This window comes from Felis catus, chromosome E1, assembly GCF_018350175.1.
Source record: "Felis catus isolate Fca126 chromosome E1, F.catus_Fca126_mat1.0, whole genome shotgun sequence".
NCBI classification, from domain to species: Eukaryota; Metazoa; Chordata; class Mammalia; order Carnivora; family Felidae; genus Felis; species Felis catus.
In genome coordinates this window covers 55,206,972-55,220,636 of record NC_058381.1, presented here as the reverse complement: position 1 = coordinate 55,220,636, position 13,665 = coordinate 55,206,972, and the positions used below count along the sequence as shown (strand labels likewise).

At 46.1% G+C, this 13,665-nt stretch overlaps 1 protein-coding gene across 2 annotated transcripts in view; it reads right to left on the bottom strand.

Moving 5' to 3' along the window:
• The window catches only part of RAB37 (RAB37, member RAS oncogene family), a 55,902-nt gene extending 42,480 nt beyond the window's left edge, over positions 1-13,422 (bottom strand). For both annotated transcript variants that reach the window (XM_019818214.3, XM_045045049.1), the window contains exon 1: positions 13,231-13,422. In XM_019818214.3, coding sequence (XP_019673773.1) covers positions 13,231-13,296 — 66 coding nt within the window. In that variant the 5' untranslated portion in view covers positions 13,297-13,422. The remainder of the gene's footprint in view (positions 1-13,230) is intronic.
• Positions 13,423-13,665: the final 243 nt, after the last annotated feature.

Here is a 13,665-nt window from a genome sequence, read left to right as displayed (position 1 = left end):
CATTCTAAACCTTTGTGTCATAGAATATCTACTTCAGTAGAGAGGAGGTGTTTACTACAGGTTCCAGAATAAAAATTCCATCCTGGGGGGTTTCTCCCACATCCCTCTCCATCACCTTCCTGTCTTCTGTGATACAAAGCCAGATGTCCTCAATTCTGTTTTTTACTAGCTTATTGCTTCATTTTAAATTATAAAGTATTTGATGAGTCTATATAATGTGTGTATGTGTTATAAAGGATAATGAAACAAACACCCATGTACCCGCCCTCCCCCCCTACTGAAGAAATGGTCGCTCATTATTTGGCTTCTTTTTTTCCTTCCAAGGAGGGAAGCAAACATACCTTACCTTAGTCCTAAGCATTAGGTAGCTTAGGGGTCCCACACAGCCCTTGACCCACTCTCATTGCCTTATGCTAATTAGCAAGGTGGTCAGGTCAGTTGGTCTGCATTATGTAGTATTCTGTACTAAACTGACAAATTGATGCCAGTCTTCTTATTTTAACATTATTTTTCTCCCCCAATAAAACCAATGCCCAATTGTGCCTTTATGTTATTTAAGAATCTGGCAATTGGTTTTCCATTCTGACAGCAGCCACATAGTATTTCCTTCTGGCATTCCCACGTAGGATGCTGCCCTCTGTCAAGGGTAGTGAGGGTTTCTGTAACAAAGAGGCCAAAGGTCTCAACCGCTGGTCTCAGCCATGGTGCCCAGTGCCAGCCCACTGGTCACTGGAAAGAGTTGCAAAAGTTCAGATGATGACTTCATTTCAAAATTTCACACAGCCTTTGCAAGATTAATAATGAGCCAGAAAAGCAGAAGGACTAAACCCCAAAGACCTCGTGATCTCCCACCAACTCCTGGCAAGTCAAAGTAGAATGGGTGGAGAGGTAAAGTGTTTTATCTTAAAACACAGTGAGACCTGAGAACAGAAGAAGGAGAAACAGGAGGTAAAGTGAAGGAGAGGCTTCCCCGGAGCGGTGTTGGTGTAAGTCTAGGCTTGCTTTCCTGGGGTTGCTATCCTGCAGTTGGGTTTGGTGGAGGCAAATCCCTAGGAGGTAAAGTTGCTTGGCTCCTTTGCCCTTGAGACCCAGTTAATGGTTATTCACTGCAGTAGGCCTACTTTCCAATAGCATCTGGGCAGGTCTGGAGGCAGAGTCTTGAATCTGCATTGCGAATGAATGTCCCCCACTGGCATTGACTCTGCTTTAGTGTTTGTCCTGGGCCAGGCTGAAATTGTTACCAGGGCTGCACTAGGATGGCAGGAAGTCAGCATCAGAAGGGGAAGCTACCAGTTCAAGCCTTCCTTTCCCTGAGAATCCCAGGGGTCCAGGGAGGGCCATGCCGGCATGCTAATGGGGAAGAATTCAAGGTCTGGGGTTAGACACCCTGGGCATGGGGTTCTGTCTTTTACTTGCTGAGTGGCCTTGGACAATCATGAAATGTCTCTCAGGGTCCAATGACTTCTCTGCCTAACAGAGTTTAACCAAAGTGCCACAGCCTATGTCCTGTGATTTCAAAGTAACCAAAGTAACCTTCTGGTTCCCACTGTGGGACCTTGGGTCCCCACCAATATCCCTCCAGCAGATCCCAGCTATCTCTGAGAAGTCTCACGAGGCTAGCACCCACATGACCCATAGAAGTCTCCTTCAAGGCTTTCTTACAGCAAAATGTTAGCATTTATTTATTTAAATGTTTATGTATTTATTTTGAGATAGAGAGAGAGAGAGCACGAGTGGGGAAGGAGGGGGGTGGGGAGAGAGAGAGAGAGAGAGAGAGAGAGAGAGAGAGAATCCCAAGCAGGCTCCAGGCTACCAGTGCAGAGCCCAGCATGGGGCTCAATCTCATGAAACACAAGATCATGACCTGAGCGGAAATCAAGAGCCAGATGCTTAACCAATTGAGCCACCCAGACGCCCCCCAAATGTTAGCATCTAGTAAATATGAATGGTGATACATGGGCATTTCCTTTTTGTTATGATATTCTCTGTACCTTTTGATAAGCTTCAACATTTCAGAATTAACAACAGATTTTCATGTGTTCATACAATGGAATACTATGTAAGCATTAAAACTAATGAGGGTGAAATGAACAACGCCCTGAACAACAGTGGGGGGGGGGGGTGTTAGGAGTGCTGACTCCTGTGCAATTGAAAATCTGCATATAACTTTGACTCCCCCAAAGCTTAACTACTTAGTCTACTGTTGACTGGAAGCCTTACTGATAGCACAGCTGATTAACACTTGTTTTGTATGTTATATGTATTACATACTGTATTCTTTCAATAAATAAGTCAGGGAAAAGAAAATGTTATTAAGAAAATCATAAGGAAGAGGGGTGCCTTGGTGGCTCAGTTGGTTAAGTGTCTGACTTTGGCTCTGGTCATGATCTCATGGTTCGTGAGTTCGACTCCTGTGTTGGGCTCTGTGCTGACAGCTCAGAGCTGAAGCCCACTTCAGACTCTGTGTCTCCCTCTCTTTCTGCCCCTCCCCCACTCATGCTCTGCTCTCTCTGTCTCTTAAAAATTAATAAATGTTAAAACATTTTTTTAAAAAAGGAAAATCATAAGGAAGAGAAATGCCATAGTGGGCTATATGGTATTTATTGAAAAAAATCTGCATGTTAATGCACCTGTGCAGTTCAAACCTTTATTGTTCAAAGGTCAATCGTATATACATACTTTAGAGAGCAATTCCATTTTAATATAAGGTACATGTTTTGAAACAGTGGCATCACAGATAATTTTTTCTTTGTTTTGCATTTCTCAAATTTTGTAATTAGACATGTGTTAATAATAATGGCTCTTGCAGTTAACCAATAGCCACCAATAGAAGTTAACTATCCAACCCAGTGCTCAGGTCACAAACACAAGCCTCATTTACTTCTTCCCCAGACCTATGTGGGGAAGCCACCTACCTCAAGGTTCCCAAGGCTGGAACCTTGCCTGTTCACTTTTGGGTGTTCTGATCTGCCTTCCACACCATGCTTCCTGCTGCCCGTTACCCTTGCAGATTGCTCTGAACCTGGGTACCACCATTCCTCGCCAGTGAATGTCACTGGTGACACAGTGACAGCATTTGGGGGAGTACTGATCACCCCTTTGCTATTCTGCCCAGAGCATGAGATAACCCTTCTCTGGCTCTTCATGGCTCATCAGAAACCAGTCATGGAGTGAGACCAAAAGAAGAGGATGCACCCAAGTCAATAGCTCAGAACTACTGCACAGACCAGGGTTCAGACCCTCCAGGGGTTCTTACTTGACAGCAGTAACAGTTACATAATCTGGGGTCCAGCACAAAATGAAAATACGGGACTCCTTGTACAAACATATTGAGATGATCTCAAGATAGTGACAGCAGGGTATTAAACTAATCACAGGGCCCTTCCAAATGTGGAGCCCCAAGTGACTGTCCAGGTGGCACACCCACAAAGCTGGCCTTGTTTGGAAGGCTTCCATATCACTTCTCAACTGCTTCCACGTGACCATAGACTGCTCTTGCCTTACTCCCACTGGAAAAATTCAGGCGTCTTCACACCAACTGACCCTGGTCCCAAAACCAGGAGGAAGAACTTCCCCTCATTCTAACCTGAGGCTTGCTTCCTGTGTCCTCATCTGCTGTCCCTGCATCGACCTCCTCCTGGGGCGGTTGAAAGTTGGGTCATCTGTTTCCTCTACAGGACAGCCTACGCCCACTCATAGGGTGAGGTCTTGCTCCACAGTCCCAGTAAGCCAATTGGTTTATAGGGTGACATCAGTTCATTACCTAAGTTTGATTGTTAATAACCTAAGTCTGGGTATCCAGTCTTAAATGACACCATGTATGGGACACAGTCCAGTTTCATGGGGAGAGTGACAAGTTCAGCTCAGTTCTTTTTCAGTCACTTTTCATTAAAGATTTGAAAATATTGGGACCCAGCCTTCCCCAGGATTACCATGGAGTCCTAAGTTGCTTTTTCATGACTAGTCTATAGCTAACACACCCCCATTTTCTTTGGAAACCACTCTCTTCCACTCGCGGTCAATAGGCCTTGGATGGGACCGACTCATCCATGTGACCCATTTCAGTCCAATGAGCATTAGACATAGGACTTCATTGGAAACTAGTAGCTGTGAGGATGTGACCTGCACCTGCTGACAGTCATGTGACCCCATAAGAAACCTACCTGTGAATAAAGCTAAGTTAGAGGGTAGAATGTTGATAGACAGAGATAGATGCCATTGTCTGAGTCCCTGGATCCAACTAAGCAGCATCGCCAGGCTTCGCACTTACACAAACCAATGAATTTTCTTTTCTTGTTTAAGGTGGTTTGACTTGGGTTTTGTCACTGTCCATCAAAATGATCCTGACCACAAGAGTTCTCTGTTTACAGACAACAATGAAACCTGGGTGGCTTATGCTCAGGGCTGTGGAAATCAGATGAGATAACTTATATGCAGGTGTTTTGCAAACTGTAAAAGGCTATTTGAATGGAATGACCAAGGAAGTACAATTGGTGAGTGGCATAGCCAGGACAAAACCTAGTTTTTTTTTTGATACCCCAAGCCCCATTCTCTTCTTTAGCTAATGAGCTGCCTCCTGCTCTAAGCAAATCCGTGAGCAGGCAGGTGGTGAACAGGGCAGGGGGTGGACAGGGCAGCGAGTGGGCCAGACAAGCAGGTGGTGGTCAGGGGCTACTCTGTGTGGCCTTCTTTGTGTTTGTGGTGCTGCACTATGATGTCTGGAAGAGACCCTGCTCCTCAGATATGCTGGAGTGAGGGTCTCTGAGGGCATGACTGCAGAGCTTACCTGACCCCTTGCCTCTGTCTGTCCCAAGACTCCCTTCATGGACCAACCCGTCATCCCCAGGGGTCGGTCAGAGCTCTGGCATTTTTGAGTTTGACTGGATGTTTATTGGCTCAGATGTTTGGCAATGTTTAGGGAGGGGGTGCCAACTCTGCTGCTACTCATCTGACTCTGCCAAGCTTGGGCCATGGATCTTTACTGCAGGTACTTCTCAGAGGTACATTGGGGAACCCCTCCCTGTCTTGGACATGGACTGGAAGGGATTCCTATCTTTGGGGCGCAGGGCCATTTTGGCCTTCAGCATTGGGAACCCCTCCTGGAGCTTTGAAATTTATAGCCCTTCAGATCAGCCCCTGAGCCGGGACTCAGTACTTGGTAGTCTGAGAGAGCTGCAAGCATTTGACCCAGGGGCCCACTTCCCACCACGCGAGAACAAGGGGTCCATGACCTTTAAAAAGTCTTCATAGACACTGAAGTCCATGTGTCATACTGGGCAAAGGTCAGATGGGGCCTGAATCATCTCTGTGCCAGCCCATTGACCCGCCCCGTCTGCCACACTCAGTTCCTTGGGGGTTGGGAATGGGCCCTGTTCCTGGGTGCTCAGGAACACATGATACCCAGCAGAAGTTTGTTGAATTCATTCTCAAGATTCTCAACAGTGATGTCCGGTTTCAATGGGGGGCATGTGGGATGGGGCAGTGGTAGGCTATGGAGAAATGGCCCCAATCACCTTTTTCTTCTTTCATGGTCCTCTCCCTTGAAGCCCAAATCCCTAAGGTCCTGACAAGGGCACTGAGAAAGATGGAGGCAAAGATATAAGATGACAACTGTTGGTGTGTCTGATGGGGCCTCTGGAAGAGGGAGCATCCCTACCCCTTTGCCCCCAATCAGGTCAAGTCCTGGGCATTCTCAAACTCAAAGGCAAGTAGTTCCTAAAGGAGTGCAGGGTACGAGGTCTGGAGAGAACAGCATGCCCCTTCCCCCCATACCAGGAATAAATATAGCCAGGGAGGCAGGGGTCAGGGTAGAGAGGACCTGAGGAAGAAGGGGCCACAGGAGTTGCACGTTCAAGCTGTGTTCATAGCGTCACCAGCCATCAAACCATATCAGCCTGATTTCATTAAACATCTGAACCCTCCAAGTCTCCTTTTTTTCTGGATTTCATGCTTAGCAAACAATCCCCTGAGATAATGTGGCTTGGCATCTAGAACAATACATGAGTCTTGACGAGCCTGCCTGGAGAGATGGATCCACTCTTGAGTGAGTGAGCAAAAGTGGGCTCTGATCCTACAGAGCTGGGGGCTACACACTGGACCGCTGCCAACACCCTAAATGAGGACACTCTGTGACCCCCTCAGCACAGCTCTTTGCCCTCTCCTGACCCTATCCCACTGCATGTCCAGCTGTCTAAGGTCTGAATCGGGGCTCTGCCACTTATTAGCTGGGTGACCTCAGGTAAGTTTCTTGTTGTCTTTCTGCCTTGTTTACTCTTATTTATTTATTTATTTAATGTTTATTTTTTGAGAGAGTACTTACGCACATGTGTAAGTGGGGGAGGGGCAGAGAGAGAGGGAGACACTGATTCCAAAGCAGGCTCCAGGCTCTGAGCTCTCAGCACAGAGCCCGACGCGGGGCTCGAACCCACAAACCGTGAGATCGTGACCTGAGCCGAAGTCGGACACTTAAGCGACTGAGCCACCCAGGCGCCCCATTGTTTCTTCATCTATAAAATGGGATTAAAATGAGGGGTGCCTGGGTGGCTCAGTCGGTTGAGCGTCCGACTTCGGCTCAGGTCACAATCAGGTTCCTGGGTTTGAGCCCTGCATCGGTCTCTGTGCTGACAGCTCAGAACCTGGAGTCTTCTTTGGATTCTGTGTCTCCTTCTTTCTCTGCCCCTCCGTTGCCTGTGCTCTGTCTCACTCTATCTCTCAAAAATAAATAAATTTAAAAATAAATTTAAGATGAGATTAAAATGGGGTTGCTGTAGGATTGAATGATGTAAGGTCCTTAGAACAGTGCCTGGCACATTGCTTTATAAAGGGTCTGCTGTTATTATTTAAATTTCTACAATTCCTACCAACTGTGACCTTGAGCAGTGACTTTATTTTTTTTCCGTTTCACCTCCATTTCCCTATTTATAATATGGAATTAATAATAACCCTTACTGGAAAAAGCATGTGGTAAGTATTAAGTCTCACAGCACATGTTAAAGTATTTTGTAAACTATAAAATGCTCCACAGATGAATCATGCGTTAATTTTTATCATTTATGATTAACAATTATTAGTCTCACTGGGTCCCTCCAGATGATAGTGCAGAGATGATTTTGTACTTCTCTGTTCCCAACCTAATGACACCTGACAAGGGGAGCAGGAGAAGGGAGAAGAATCTCAGGGAAGACTGTCCCCTACAGAGGACGAGGCTCCTGATGGGCTGGAGGGGGGCTCTGCCTCATCTGGGCTGAGTCTTTACCAGCAATGCCATTTTTTCCGAGGGTTGAGGGCTTCTCAGTGTGAAGCTGGGAGGGGCTGGAAGAAGCAGGGTGCTACGTTCCTGACAGTCCCCTGGAGGTTTGCTCTGATACATGGCAGATCTGCTTTATAGTAAGCAGACTTTCTGGGAGTGGTGTGGATGCAAAATTCAAATAGCAAGGGAGGAGGAGGGGGGCAGGAGGAGGAAGGGGAGGGGAAAGGTTTGCTTTGCCTTTAAAAGGCCCTTAACAACAAAAGAGGAGGAGGGATAGAGACCAAGAACACATTATCACTGGCCCTGCCTATACCTTGTGAAAGGAGGTGTGTGTGTGTGTGTGTGTGTGTGTGTGTGTGTGTGTGTGTGTTGGTGGCAGCCAGGGGCAGAGGACTAGTTGTTCAAGACCCTTAAAAGTATGCCATCTGCAGGGGCGCCTGGGTGGCTGTCGGTTGAGCATCCGACTTCCGCTCCCACATCTCGCAGCTTGTGGGTTCGAGCCCTGAGTCAGGCTCTGTGGTGACAGCTCAGAGCCTGGAGCCTTCTTTGGATTTTCTGTCTCCCTCTCTCTCTGCCCACCTTCCTCTCTCTCAAAAATAAATAAACATTAAAAAAGTATCCCATTTTCAGAAACACAAAGCATTCGATAGCACCCTCATGTGGATGGATCAAAACTGTCTGCCACTAAGCAGAAATACAAATATGGAGGGAGGGAGCAGACTTTGGCATCAGGGTCAGTGAGATAGGAATCATCTGTTAGGGGATTCTTGAGTTCTGCCTGTGTAAACGATTATTTTCATAGGACCTTGTTACCTCGAGGAGCAGGGTGAGGTCTGGGGAGGTTTTGACTGGTACAGTTAGTTAAGGGTTAAGATTTCCAGATCTGTTGTTGGCTGTTGGCTTGGAGCTCTCACTTGGCCCCAGAAAACCTCCTCTGGTTGGCCGGTGGGAGGCTGGTCCAGGGCCACTGCGGACTGGAGAAGCACATTACTTGAATGCTGTGCAAGTTGGCAAAGGAGCCGTGGGCTCCATTCTCACTTGCCGTCTCCAGGGACTGCTTCTCTTGCCTGAGAACGGGAGGCCAGAAGCAAGGAGCACACTGGGATTCTTTTAGAGCCACTGCAGATTTCCTGTTTAACAGTTCCCCAGCCTGGTGCTCACCTCTGGCTGTTTACTTCCAGCAAATCTGGGTTTCCTGCCCACAAAATGAAGGAAGTCAAAGCCACTCCCCAGAACAGCTTCTAGGAAAAAACTCTTAGTGGACCAACACTGGTGAGTCCTAGATATTTTCTCACAAAAGACACCAGGAAGCCCAAATTAGAGGGAGGAGTACTTGGGGAGGGAGGCCGGAAGAGTTTGGAAAGTGGCTTTGAGATATTGGACTGAGTCACCATCATTTCCTGCTGAGGTTGTCCAAGAGAACCAGCCAGCACCACTCCCCAAGCCAGCTGCCTGCTCTGGGATCTGGGCAGGACAGACAAATTGGTCAAGGGAGTCTCAGACCCGCCAGAGATCCTCAGTGACGTAACACACACTTCATTTATTTATCTGAAAGCGGCCAGAGCCAGCAAGAGAGGAAAACAGGCAAATGGAAACATTCTAACAGGGAACAGTTAACTTTTACTGGCTTGTTTGTTTGTTCCTGAGCTGAGGATGGAAATTGGGCAGGGCTGGAGCTAGTGCTCTGGCTTTGGTTTTACTTTTTTTTTTTTTTTTTAAAGAACCCCTCCCCCTACCACCATCGACACTACCTCATTGAGGTACAATGGACTCATTTTGAAAGTAAAATCTCCTCACCTATGGGTACAGGTTTTCCTGTGGAATCAGATTCTTTTACCATAAACATTGTTTAAGTGAAAAAAAAAAAAAAGAGAAGGATAAGGATAAAGGGTGTGGAATCACAGGATGAACAGTAGACAAGAAATGTGAAGGAAAAGTACAAGTGAGGAGGGGGGTACTGGAGATGACCTCTTGGCTTTCTCACTCAGCTAGAAGTGTTAGAGCAGAGTCAGAGGGAATGGAAATCCCTTGTAAGACACAGACGTTTTGTCCTTATTTCCCTGATAGTTCCATTTTTTTTCCAACAAGGACTAAGTCCTGGATGAATGGATGGACATTCACATCTTTCTTCCCCCTTGGTCAATGGTCTTTCTGAGATGCTACAGAGGAGAGTGACTTTGGCTTAGCAACTATTTGCCCCTCCTGGAACAAGGTTAGCATGTGGGTGTGCATCAGAGTGCTGGTGGTGGCGAATTAGGAAGTGAGTCTCTTTGTCCTGATTCACTAGCATCTGGGGCAAAGCTCCGTGCTTCATTTTGCTAGAGTTCATGTTAAGGCCCTGGCACAGCAAGAATGCAATCCGTGGGCTGTTCCTGAGTTTCCAAGCCTCACCATTGCTCTCGACCGCTCTCAAGACTATACCGGTAGCAAGAGAGGGCTAGGAGGTCTCTCAGTGAAAGAGAGGCAAGGTTGTTCACATGTTTTAAATTATTTAGTTGCATCAAATATTCAGATTTCTGAGAATAATAGCAACTCTATTTAAAAACTCCAAGCATGTGATGGATGAACTCAATGTTTCCAAGCAGTTCCCAGCTTCCAGCCCACACTCCAGGAATATTCTAAGAGTTACTCAGGCTCATCTGGGTCACCCTCTAACTCTTGGGACTAGCTAAAGTGCAGGTACCATCCAAGGCTGATGATATTTGGCATATGTTTTCCATATAAGTGAATTTTAATGAGAGGTTTTATTGTGCCCCATGCTTCACCTCCCAGAGAAAGGAAATATTCAACCTAGAAAATCAGGGTTGGGGTGTTCACATGGAAGCCTTGATGAGTGAGTGAGGTGGGTGTGTGAGCTTAATCCCATGGGACTGTGCTCATGAAGAATGTGTGTGTGTGTGTGTGTGTGTGTGTGTGTGTGTGTTTCTGTTTATAGAACTGCCATTCTTCTTACAAAGATTCATTATTTTAGGTGACACTCCACATGACACCTACTGAAGTTGCTCTGGAGACCGAGATATGTGCCCTAAAAACAACCACCATGCCAGAGAAATACATATTTACATCTACGTATTTACATTATATTATCTAACATCTTCCTTCAAAAGACAATAAACCAGGTATTATTATTCCCATTTTATAGATAAGAAAAGTGAGGCTCACAGATGTCATTCAAAGTCATATCAAGGTCTGTTTGATTTCAAGCCTGGGGTTTCTATCCACCATACAGCAATGTGTCTTCTCTAGCAAGTTTTAAAAACTATCCTACATAAAATCTGGAAGTCCTGTCAAAACATTAAATGATACTTTCCCCTCTGTAAAGGTAACTTCTGGGGAGGCAAAGGGACAGTATGTGGAAAGGTGCGTGTGTGGGATTCCTGGGAAGCTGGCAAGGTTCTGTCTTTTAATCTTGGTAGTGGTTGCACAGAGGGGCTCACTTTGTGATAATGCATCAGGATGTACACATATGATTTGAGGTTTTCTTGTGTTTGTTATACTTCAATAAAAACTTGATCTTAAAAATTATTGTTTCTGGCAACTAATGTTGGAGGGGAACTCTGCTTCCCATGGCCAATATGTTCTAATGAATCAACAAGAATTTCTTGGACTCTATTATATAGCAAACCTAAGCATAATACAAGTATGTTTATTCCCTGCCCTTTTACATAAAGGTTCTTAGGTGGATCACATTAAAAAAACATTCACAATAATAAAATCACGTTAGGAGGAGGTGATCAGCATTATATGAAAAGGAAACTTTCTATACATACATTACTCTGTCGGTTACCGGAAGGTTTGAGTGCAGCATCTGCTGTCAAGATGCTCACAATCAAGCTGAAGAAACCAAGCATTCACAAGTACTAAGTAGACATTTGTCTTCAAATATATTGGAAGTTGTCAGAACAGACTCTCTCCCAATTCGGTGGTAAATAAACCCAAAGGAAGTGAAGTTCTTGTGGGCTACATCCTATATTTCATATGTGGGTAATTGAAGTGGAAAAAGTCACACTAATCAATAATTTGACAACTTTGACTTCCAAATCTTAAAGCACCAACATGAGTATTTACATCTTTATAAGATGTTTTAAACTTGGAGAGACTCATATATCTAATTACCAGGATGCTACTGTAATTGATTTGTAATTATATGCCTTTGCTTGAACGCACATTCTACTGAAGCTAGATTCACAACCTCAAAGAATTACATCTTACTCTAGTTTATTTCAGATTGTAACTGTTTTAAAACTTCCTGGCTGGGGTAGTTGTTATATATTTCTCTCTTTCTCTATACGTTTAGGGGTTCAGGGATCTGGAGGGAGAAGTCACGTGGACTATTTAAATTTACAGATGCACTTCTGTTAGTTGATTTTCCTTCACTTGTGTCAGAAATAGCCAGTGTGGGGGCACCTGGGTGGCTCAGTTGGTTAAGCGTCTGACTTTCACTCAGGTCATGATTTTGTGGTTTGTGAGTTCGAGCACTGTATCAGGCTCTGCGCTGATAGCTCAGAGCCTGGAGCCTGCTTCAGATTCTGTCTCTCTCTCTTTCTGCCCCTCCCTTGCTCACACTCTGTCTCTTTCTCTCAAGAATAAATAAACATGAAAAAAAGTAAATATCCAGTGTGATGCAAGCCCATTCGTCTGAAACTTTAGTGTGCATATTTATTTCCTAAGGATTGTTTTAAAATACAAATTCAAATAGTAGGTCTTGGGTGGGGCCTGAGATTTCCCATTTTTAACAAGCTCCCAAGTAAGGCCAGTGCTGCTGGCCTGTGGACCACACTTGTACAGAGAAAAGGGTATTAGACTTGGAGTCATGGCTCCTGGCTTTTAGTACAAGCTCTGCCATTTGCCACCTTATTTTCTTGCACAAGTCACTTTATCTCTCCGGACTTTAGTTTCCTCAAATATAAACTGTGTAACAGGGGAATAGAGTGGATTGGATTATTTCAGAGCTTGCATTCATGGAATTTTTATTATTTGTTTATTTAAAATTTATTTATTTACTTAATCTCTACACACAATGTAGGGCTCAAACTCATGACCTTGAGATCAAGAGTCACATGCTCTCCTGACTGAGCCAGCCAGTGCCCCACATTCATGAAATTTTTAAAGTGATATTTTGATTTAAATAATCTCCGAGTGTAGGACCTATAACCTCCGAGTATAGGACATTAGTCAGGGGACTAAGAGATAAATTGGTATTAGCAAAGTAGGAAATATAAGGGCTCAGTGAGGAAGGCAGAGAAAAGGATGAGGCAATAATGACTTGTGGCAAATATAGGCTCTGATTCTTTCGAGGTGATGGATTTTGGATTAAAAGACTTGCCTAGAGAGAGGCTGCTACGTTTCCCCAGCGATCACTCTGAGAGGAAACCTACATTATTGGGGATTGAGTTGCATAAGAAATTTGAATGAGGGAGGCAAGGGATGAGTTACAGCTTTGAAACAAGCAAATGCTTTCCGGTGGGCTAAGAGCAAGTTGTGGCCGGAGGGCAGCTTTCTGGAGACAGGAGGGAGTCTAGTTCCTGCTGTAGATCATTTCTATGTGTGATTTCACCCAAGTTGGCCAGGAATTCAGGTCTGTGACCACAACTCCCAGACATAACAGGGCCGGAGCTTGTGAAAGAAGGGTGAGAGGACAAACAGCCAACCAGAAGGGTCACGGACGGGCAAGGGTGCTCAGGGTACACAGGAGTTCAAATGGATCTGAGGCAGGAGGAAGTGAGTGAGAAAGGGACACAGGTGACTTAAATAAATGAACAGAGATCCTGACAATCTGAGGCGTCGGCCCCTCCCCCAGTGTTTACGCAAGCCTGTTTTGAGCAGCAAACAGGATCCAACAGAAGGGGCTCCCAGGCTCACAGATATGGACTGGTTTCTCTTTAAGTCCCAAAGCCAAGTCAGGGGAGTGGAGAGAACTCTTGCTGATGGCGCCCTCTCCCAGCTTTGGGATGGGGGCAGGGGACTGCCGGAGATCTTACCTTATGAAGGACGTGCTCATTGAAGCTAGCTCCCCACTGGTAGGAGTCCAGTCTCTGCTGGTCCATGCCCGGCGTGGAGCCCACTGCTTCTCGCCTTCCAGCGCTCTGCGTCAGCGCTCCCAAAAGCTCGGTCCGGGCTCCGCTGGGTGCGGCAGGCTCGGGTCTAGCCCCGCGGGCCCAGCCGCATCCGGGTTCAGCACTGGACAGCTCTCACAGAGGTTGCGGCGCGGTACCGGGGACGCGGTGGGGGGTGGGCAGGCAGGCGGCGGTTCCCCTTCGCAACCGCGGCGTTTCAGCACCAGGAACAGCGATACTGTCTCCCCGCGCCCGGGACCGGAGTTCTGAGATCCCGTCCGCCCAGAATCCCTCGTCTTGTGACTCCAGGGTGCTGGCAGAGATACAAGATTTCAGTCCAGCTGGTGGTCCGTGTGTATC